This window comes from Pocillopora verrucosa, chromosome 3 (assembly GCF_036669915.1).
Source record: "Pocillopora verrucosa isolate sample1 chromosome 3, ASM3666991v2, whole genome shotgun sequence".
Lineage (NCBI taxonomy): Eukaryota > Metazoa > Cnidaria > Anthozoa > Scleractinia > Pocilloporidae > Pocillopora > Pocillopora verrucosa.
Genome location: NC_089314.1, coordinates 2,552,927 through 2,562,811, shown reverse-complemented (window position 1 = coordinate 2,562,811; position 9,885 = coordinate 2,552,927). Strand labels below are relative to the sequence as shown.

General features: G+C 36.3%; 2 protein-coding genes and 1 pseudogene across 2 annotated transcripts; all 3 read right to left on the bottom strand.

The window, feature by feature from the left end:
* LOC136279327 (uncharacterized) lies at positions 1-1,728 on the bottom strand (annotated as a pseudogene).
* An 80-nt stretch (positions 1,729-1,808) lies between these two features.
* Positions 1,809-3,297, bottom strand: LOC136279326 (uncharacterized; the record flags this gene model as incomplete). Its single annotated transcript, XM_066162948.1, has 3 exons — positions 1,809-1,862; positions 2,761-2,874; positions 3,238-3,297. Coding segments are annotated over 3 exons (228 nt in total), but the record flags the coding sequence as incomplete, so codon positions are not given.
* A 2,708-nt stretch (positions 3,298-6,005) lies between these two features.
* LOC131780674 (QRFP-like peptide receptor) lies at positions 6,006-7,982 on the bottom strand. Its single transcript, XM_059097283.2, has 2 exons — positions 7,933-7,982; positions 6,006-6,927 (listed from the first exon to the last, which is right to left on the bottom strand). Exon 2 carries the CDS (start codon positions 6,867-6,869, stop codon positions 6,006-6,008), a length of 864 nt encoding a protein of 287 aa, XP_058953266.1. The 5' UTR covers positions 6,870-6,927; positions 7,933-7,982.
* Positions 7,983-9,885: the final 1,903 nt, after the last annotated feature.

Here is a 9,885-nt window from a genome sequence, read left to right as displayed (position 1 = left end):
AACGCATTAATAATTCATAAGCCCATTAACCTATCAAATGGTAGATAATACATCACGTGCAGTGACTTTATATCGATAAACCTCATCCTTATTAGTATGCGGTGTTTTATCAGATATAAAGACACTGCACGTGACTTATGAATGTTTTTCTCGTATGCTAATTTCTAACGTTCACAAAAGCATAATTGTTATGAACTCTCTTACACGTTTCTCTCAAAGGTTTGGCGGTTTTAATCCAGTGTAAGGCGATCCAAAATCCGCTGGAAAAGTGTTCCGGATATTGTTTACCGCACAAGATGGCACGGTGACCCCGAAATGTTTGCCGAGATAACCCCAACACCAACGAAGAAGCTATCTGCAGGCAATGTAGCGAAATTTCCAGCCAGGGAAGAAGCGAAAAACAACTAGCTGTAGCACTGTATTATTAAATCAATGGCAGAAACAACTCAAGGAAATCGATCTCAAAATGTAACAAAACAGATGAAACAAAAAACATCTAGCTTACTCGTTTCCGGTGTAATCACAGGCAGCCCAAGCTCCAGCTGTGAGATGATCATCTTGCGCAATAACAATCATGGCGGAATTATAAGAGTTTGTATGGGAATATTTAAGACCGCTCCAAGGAATAAAATAATACGTCAAATTCTCACCTTACTTCTACAGCGTATCGCTTGTTATCTGACCGCTTACTTTGATGAAAAGGACGAATTTTAGCGAGTTGTTCATTTCGAGGTTTTCAACGGCTTTTCTTATATACGTTGGGCTCTTTTCATCGAAGTAAGCGGTCTGATAACAAATGATACACTGTGAAAGTAAGGTGAGGTATTTTTTTGAGAATTTGACGTATTTTCTTTATTCCTTAGGGCGGTCGTAAACATGCCCATACAAACTCTCATAATTCCGCCATGACTGTTATTGCGCAAGATGATCATCTCACAGCTGGAGCTTGGGCCGCCTGTGATGTAATTATCTGTGCCTCGCTGCTGCCTGTGCGCGTAATAAGCCGTCTCCAGCACCCAGACATCGGGGCAAATTGACTGAAAACCTGGATGCTCAGTGATACAACTTATTTGGGTTTCAGGCCATTGCTCCTCTACTTTTTGCCACAATTGCCCGATTTTCGTACAACAAACACTTTCATGAGTTGTCGGCATTGGTTCCACACTCGCTCCTTTGATAATTTACATAAAACACCCTCAGAAGCTCAGGTCAAAAAAAATTCTGTTACATTCTTTTAGGTTGTACCCTTGCTTTATTGGATTTCCATGTCAAATACAAATAAAGCACACCGTAAATTAAATACCAGTTTCTGAGACGGTCGCATCGCTGTCAACATGTTTTGTACTTTCTACGTGCGGATCGCTTCGGCGAATCCTAAGCGGCACATATTGTTAAGGATCCCAGATGTGGCCCAGACTCTCCTAAAGATTCTGGATTATTCCCATCACATCTGTCATATACTAAGCCTAAGGCATTCGAGTCGCTCTCTTCTGAAAAAACATCTTCCGAACGACTGCTACTTACACGAGCTGTCACACCAGTTCTAGTGGGGAACGTGTTACGCAATATTTTAGTTCCACCGCTTACGTCCCGACTTCTCGCTTTTGTTTTAACCGGAAGTGGAAATTGAGTTGAAAATGCCGATTTTCTCCTAAACAAGTCGAATTGAATAAAACGAATTTCAAACTCGTTTTCTACAGCACTTTTTACATAGTGTAAGAAAAACATGTATTTTAGGGTTTACATGCCCTTTAAATGATGAAAGTAAACCTCTGCATAAACCCGGGGGAATAATTCCTAATTTGGCTTCATATAACAGGAACTTTCTGTGTACTTCTTCCTTCAGTGTTGCCGCCTTTTCTCTAATATCAATGAGAAAGACCTGACAAAGTGAGTTTTTATGCCTAAATGGGAGACACAAATGAAAGGTAAATATTTTAACTGCGCCACTACCGGTGTTAGCTGTAGCTTAAAAAATTTGCCTTCCGCCTGATAAAAAATTACATCCTCAGATGGTCTTCAAAGGTCGGGTTCCTGTTATCGAAAAGGGAGTAACACATGTTTAGTTTATATTTAATTCAGAACTGGGATTGGACTTCGAGTCGGACTGCGAGTTAATAATTAATATGGATAACAACTCAGTGCAATACGACAAGACTACTTCAGCAGTGGCAAAATAGGTAAAAATCACATTCTTACGCAGATATCGGCAATTTCTCACTTGATTTATGATTAAAAGGTCGTTCTATCTTGGCAACTGTGCGATGAAAAGGACAGTTAGAATAAGCCGAGGGAATTTGACCACTAATTAGAAAACTAAAATGGATGTCGCCATCGGAAGTAAGTAGGAAAGGTGTTTCATTATCATCAGTCTCAAGCCTTTTTAACCTAATAGCCTTTTTAACTTAATTAATCAGATATAATTCCTGTCAGCGCGAAAACGCGAGGACAATACATGTAGATTATCTTCAACTAAAGCATCACATTGAAAAATAAGTGAGAGCAAATTAAACTTTATCATCATTATTTATTTTAGACTTCACGAAGAGGAAAAACTTGAATCTGTCTTTGCTGTCGACATCGTGATTTAAATAAGGCGATAGTAGCTCTCCTAAAGCCTGGTATTCTAATCAGATATAAAATAGGATTAAAAAGGGAGTTTGTATGAAAAAAAAGGATGAAAGAGGATTCTAGGTGAAAATACATAAGTCCGGGTAACAACGTAGCGTAATCAGTGGAATAATTGACAAAAATGTTTACAATGTAAGGAAGCCACAAGGCTAGAGACAGAATTGTAACGATAAACAAAGTCACTGTAAGTCTTCTCTCTCTAGCAGCAGCACCATGGTGCAAGACCTGAGATCCTAAATGAACCTTGAAAAAAATTAGAGCGTACGAAAACCAAATTACAAGCAAGCAAAATGCGTTATACGAGTTCCAGAAATAAACGTAATCTGACCATTTTCCAAAATTTATAAGAGCGACATTGACAAATGAGATAAACCCAGCTAAGATCCAAACAAAAGTGATAACGATTTTGTAAATCCACAACTTCAAAACACGATGTTTGAACGGCCAAAGCGTTGCATGCAGCCTCTCTAAAGAAATGACAGTGATATTTGTTAAGGAACTGACAAGGAAGATATAAAAAACAGCTAATCGCATAAATGATACGTAGCGGGGCCAGTCAGACCTCCAAATGTTACAAAACCATCCATAATAATAAAACTCGTTCACTGTGCAGAATCCTCCCACAAGTATGTCTGCAACAGCCAAATTTATAAGCAAGTAAGCATTACGGTTACGAAAATTACGATGCTTTGTAAAAATACTAATTGCAATAAAATTGAGAGTTACTGTGGCAATTGCCAATGCTAATGTCACTGTAAGCCAGATTATGCAATCAGCTTTTGGAAGCATCTAGAACTGATTCCTTTTCCTTTCCACTCTTGGTAAAATGAATTACTCGTCTCTCTGTTGAAAAAGGTTGAAAAAGGTTGAATATTATATAAAAGGTACAAAGGTCGTATGAATGCCCTTATTATGCGTTTGAAATTTTAGTTTGAAGGCAAATCCTGAAAGGTCTTGCGAATTACTAACTTCTTTAAATTTTTTGATTTATTGATAATCCTACCAAACTACATATTCACGAATTTCTTCTTATTTCACGTAGCTTTTTCAGTTGATGACAGAAAGGTGCAGTGACATAAACATGACAACAACAACAACAAAGACGGAAAAAAGTTATATTCTCGCTCAGCTTAGCATGTTCTTTTGTTCGAATAAGACCTCATGGCCGCGCGTTTTATCGTAAAATTTTTTGCTTTTCGTTTTATTATTGTTTGTTTGTAAGCTTTTGGCAAGAATGTTCAAGGTGTTCCTGATTAAATTCATATTTTGATGCAAACATAAAACATGTCAAGGCCTCGAAGTAATGAGAAATGGTCTGAATTGACAGGCTTGAATTAAGGAGTACTGTAAGTGTCAACGGCTAAAGAAATTTGACATTTAAGTGTTCATTCTAAAATTGTACTTGCCACCTTTGATGCTAAGATTTTGTCATGACACTGAGCTAGCCTTTTATAAAACTTACCCCAATGGAGCCAATAGAGAAGCCTGCAGGTTCCTTAACGAAAAGAAGAGCAGAAGACAGTCTGTACCGCGATGAAATAGATTCTCCAATCTAAATTCTTGGCTTCAATCCCTGAATCATAATGTTCTTAAGGACTTTGCATAGCAAATTCATGAATCAAGTTGATATCGAAACGTGTATTAATAGCTGCCGTCGGGGAAATTGGGCATTTCTTGATGCTGAGAGCATTATAAGGGTTTTAAAAGGTTTTTCTGGTTAAAAACGTCTCTTGCAGATGTTTTATTTGTGGTATAAAACAAAAATCAATTATCCTCTCAAAAGTGATTTACACCGAGCAGCTTGGGATCTCTAGAATTTTCTGCCTCTGGTAATATTGGATTACTTCCAGAATATAGATAATTATTGCTCTCAGTTGTCGGTGATTAAAAAATCAGTGATTAAAATCACTGAAGTTTTGAAATTCTACCTCTGTAGAAATTAACTCGTCTATAATAGATTCAGAATCCAGAATAAAGAATCCGACAGGTTTAACCGTAAAATTAAAGTCGATAAGTATGTTTTTATTCCTACGTTTCCAAACTACTTCGGTTTGACTTGAACACTTTGCCAAAAATAAATTTTTGATAATTTTGACTTCTTTTTTACTCATTTAATTGAAGTAATGTGTATCAAATTCGAATTTCGCACTAGAGACTGTTAACAAATAACTCTAATGAAAGTGACGTTTTCCGAATGCTTAGAACAATAACCTCCCTCTCCCTCTCTGTCCCATCATTTTCTCTTGACTTTTTTTTCTATCATCAAAACCCCAAGTAACTTGTTTTACTCTCTTTTCTGAAAAATGAATCGGAAATAGATAGCTAAATATATAGATAAGTAAAGATCAAGAGAAAATAAAAGAACGATTAGGGAGTCTTCCAATTCGGGCCTTGACGTATCTGAATTTCATGAAGGTCATTTATGGACAGTCTCCTGCGGTGTGGCGTATTTGCGAGACTTCTGTGTTAAGGGTAACGTTGGTCGAGTCTTACCTAAACTCCAAGACAGATTTGTTGGGACACTTACTGCCTCCCCTGCTCCAGTCAATGTTGATTTGCAAGATGGCGTGGACACATCTACAATTGACAACACTGGAAGGGGTGAGAGGTGAACGAACATCTGAACTTCGTTTAAGAGGAGTGTCCCAACTAATCATGTTTCGGATTTGTGGGATAGAAAAAATATCTTTTTTTACTCCCACAAAGTCGCCAGACAATTGATGCCACTAAAAGCGTCATGACGTTTCTGAGAAATTCGCCTTTTGGTGAGGTAGTGACGCAGGTGCATCATTAAGTCGTCGCAAGAAAAATCACTTCTCGCCGCGTAGTGCTCATGGTCATGCAGCGAGTATGTGCTTTGGGTTCTCCAGTTTATCAAAAGCAATTGTTCTCAGTGATATTTGACAAGAAGCACGGCACAGGTGCAAAAGCCAACTTTCAAGGGCAGGTTGGGTCGCCTATGGTTATGAACGGTGCGAGATAATTGCAATCTACCCCACATGTGCTCTACTTTGAAGTTTAGCCAAATAGATGTCAAGTTTTTAACTCTCTACTGGAAAATGATTTGAAAATTTTTTTTTCACGATACCCATCAGTTTAATATAAATAGTAACAATAATAATAACAATAACGATAATGATGAATAAAATCCTTTTGAAGGTTTATAAATTTAAGGTAACTTAAGATCAAAACACTAAGGATGGTATGGACTTACTTAAAAATAAACTGTGTCCTAAACTTGAGCGTTTGAAACTGTTTATTTGTTTATTCAGGAAAGTCTGATAAAGTGGTAAAATGACAGCGTCTTACTCTAGAATTACTTGAAAAAGCATTTCAACTTGTTCATCTCTTTTAGTGTCATGTCATATGTACCCTTAGTACGGAAAAACTTGCACTTGTCTTTTCTGTGGACAACGTATTTTGAATAAGGCAATGAATGCTCTCCTAAATCCTGGTATTTTAATAAGGTATAATATTGGATTAATGAAAGAGTTGATATGAAATGAAAAAGCAAAAAAGAGTCGTAAGCGGAAAGGCAGCACTATAGAATAGTTAGATGCATCCATGAGAAGCCTGTTCACAATATAAGGAAGCCACAAAACTAGAGATAGAAATGTTACAATGAACAATGTGGCAGTCAGTTTTCTTTCTCTTGTAGAAGCGTTGTGATGTAAACCCTGTGAAATGTAACGAACTTTTACAAAAATCGAGGCGTAAGAGATACAGATCACCGACAAACAGATTGTATTAAACGAATTCCACAAATAAAAATATATCGACCACGCCTTAAATTCTGTGAGAGTTATATAAGCCAATGACATGCTCCCAGATGTAATCCAAGTAACAGCAATTATTACGTTGTAAACCTGCTTCTTTATAACGCGATGTTTAAACGGCCAAAATGTTGCGTGCACGCGCTCTAAAGAAATTGCAGTAACATTCGCTAACGAGCAAACAAGAAAAAGAAGTGCAATAGCTATTCGCAAATGAAAAATTATTCCTGAATCAGACTTCCAACTATTGCAAGTCTGTCCATAAGAGTAAGATAGATGAAATGTACTATAACCTCCCACTAACATATCAGCAACAGCCAGATTTATGATCAGGTAGGCACTACGGTTGCGAAGATTACGATGTTTTCTAAAGACAACAATTGTGATGGCATTGAGGGCTGCTGTGGCAAACGAAACTGTAAAATATATCGTGAGCCAGGTAAAGCATTCTGGTTTGGGAAACATCTTGAACTAAAGTAGTTCCTTTCCTTCTCCACTTCTGCTTAGTCAATCACGGTATTAGCTGCAAAGGAAAATTGAATGAGAAAATTACATAGATGAGAATCTTATGTCGTTTTTAATGAGTTTTTGTTGGTCCTGGTGGAAGAGAATTAATTATTTTATCTTTCTCTTGTTGTTTATTCAATTATTTACAGACAAAATTGAGTTTGTCTCCTTCATCCACCAGTTATGTGTTCTAAGAACCCAGATGCAACCTTACAATTCATGTAGTTTAACTACAAATTTGAATTGAATTAAGAACAACTTTCATGATTACAATAATGGAAATCAGTAATGACCATGATGATATCAATTGCAACAGCAAAAACGTTTTAATTCCAACTCGAAATACTTTATTTTAGAGAGGAACAGTTGTGGTAAATTGAAACTAAAAACATAAGTAGGAGCTAAGTTAACTTAGATAAACAAGCTACAAAAAAAAAAAAAGAATAGAAACGAAGCGAAACGGATAATATGTAATATAATAGTGTAATATATAACTGCAAAACTGACTTCTAAAACAGAGATCTGCACCAAGTGCGACTTTAGGTAAACTGACTTGAAAAGCCATTATGCGTAAAAGAAACTGGCTTTAAATACAAGAGGACTGCGAAATAACGTGCGCTATGTGAAACGAGCGAGAAGGTGTAACTTAAGAGGAAAAACGCTAATAACTTAACAAAAAACACTAACGAGGAGGTTTGAAAAAAATAGAGAACGAAATAAATAAATACGAATGACACGAAAAATAATCGGCAAGAGCTTAGATCTTACATCAGTGAAAGCAGTGATACAAGAAACGGTAATAAATGATAACAATGAGAATAATGATGAAGAACAAGAAAATGGTTACTATCCTCTTATGATCCATATCGGTAATTCATCTTTATAGTTTGGAATTATGTGACACAACCAATTTGATAAAGCATTTAAATGGCCACAAGTAGTAGGGCCACAAGTAGAAGATTCCCTAAAGTGATTCTAATATGACACGCAAGATTTGACCTGCTCGTAATGTTCAACTTACGTGAAGGAAGGAAGAAGACCTTCAAATTCTTTGTAAAATCTCGAAGCCCACTGCGGAGAAAAAGCATACAACGGTTGTGAAAATATGGTTATATAGTATAAAAGGCGACTTTTAATCACACAAAAAGAAAAGCGCCGAAGTCAGTTTTTTTTTTTTTTTTAGGTAATTACGAACGTTGATTCTAAGATTTCCTGAGTTTTAGTATTTTGTGATCTTACCTAAGTTGGAGGAAATCAAAACGCTTTTGGCAATTTACCTTGAAAGCAAAAGCTAATCCTACGAGGATTTCGACTTTCATTCACTAAACAATAATAGTACTGTGACTCTGTCCACATGAGGCAAATTGCTTAACAACACATATATCAATTTATACCGGCAAACTAGTCAAGCAATCCCTAGAGCTAAAAGCGTTATTAGAGTTTTAAAACTTCTGTATTAATGCAGGTGTTTTATTTATGGTTTAAAGCATAATAACCCTTTTGGATTAGTATCTCTTGCACTATAATTTTCCACCTCAAAGGAATTAGTGTCTGCTGCAAATTTAGCATTACTCACTGAGAGAATTGTCATTTCAAAGGGATAGGCACATGTACATAGAAGTAACCCTGAGGAAATTTAATTACATTTTTCCATTAGAGCTGCGTTTCAGTGCAATAACAAAAACATTGAAATTACACCTTTCCAATGCCATTTGCATAGTCAGGTAATCACATGATTTCGAGAGCAATTTTGAATAGATCAGCATGAGCAAAATTTTCAGACGTTAACCATTTGCACAAGCCTGTAGGACAATTGCAATTTTTGATCTGTGAGAGATTTACGAGTGCTGATTTATCCCAAATTGCACCAGAAAATTTATGTGATTACTAGTTGATGATATACAAGTAAAATCATGACTCTGTTTTCTTCTTCAATTGTTTTTATTTCGTGACATGGCTTACTGGCTCGGCCGCCTTCCTTTGCCTTGTTGCCGGAGTAGTCGGGCATTTCCCTCAAGAACTTGCTTCAAGCTTTAACACTATCTACCAAGAATAATCGAACGCTTTTACTCTTTCTCTGTTAGCCATCGGTTAGCAGCAACCATTACGCGAATGCTATCCCACTCGTAAACTTCCCTGTCTTTCAGATTCATAAGAACTGTTGCGTAAAACTCCTCGAATATTTTATTCAGGAGCCTCCGATTCACACTTTCATAGCCGCTTTTGAAAGCTCAAGTCTTCCAGACCTGTTGGGTGGTTATGTTTTAGCATTCTCCCTTAAACACTGAATTAAAACATGTAACTTCCTCCTCACCTTTCCGCTAATTTGTTTTGTCGTGCTCTCGCGTATTTCCTGTTAATCAATTTCAAACATTTCACTCAATTTTAAAATTCTACTCTGTGTGGAATTAATTGACTTGTTCTCGCCCAATGAGTATGCTGAAAGTTTTGAATGTGTATTATTACGTAACCACTTATCCCCAAAACGACGTTTTTACTTAGATTTTTTTAGTTTGTTTGTTTGGGAATTTTCGGTTATTTGGAATAATTAAATAAAGGCGACAAAATTATAATATTTATAAATATGATAATTATAATGATAATGATGATGATGATGAGTACTAAAATAATAATACTAAAATTAAGGAAGCCTCCCTCAAAAAATTAGATTGTGATCGAGATAATGAGTGTGCGATGTACTTCCTAACCACAGAGAATATGTTTATTAATTTACACTGGAATGTACATGTGACAGAGTAAAACAATATCTTCCAACGACATTGAGTATATTATTATACAAACAATATCAGAATAAAGAAGCTGGCGTGTAGGAAAATCTCGTACACGTTATTACAACGTAATCACACTGAAACTGTTATCAATACCCAATGAAAAAGTTCATATGCGTGTTACAGAAGGTCAAAATCAAATGACTAACAGTTTTCAAATTTGTGGTGAAAACTTCAATTATGGA

Coding starts and splice junctions, on each gene's coding strand:
- LOC131780674 (XM_059097283.2), bottom strand. CDS start 6,869: ATGTTTCCCAAACCAGAATGCTTTACCTGGCTCACGATATATTTTACA.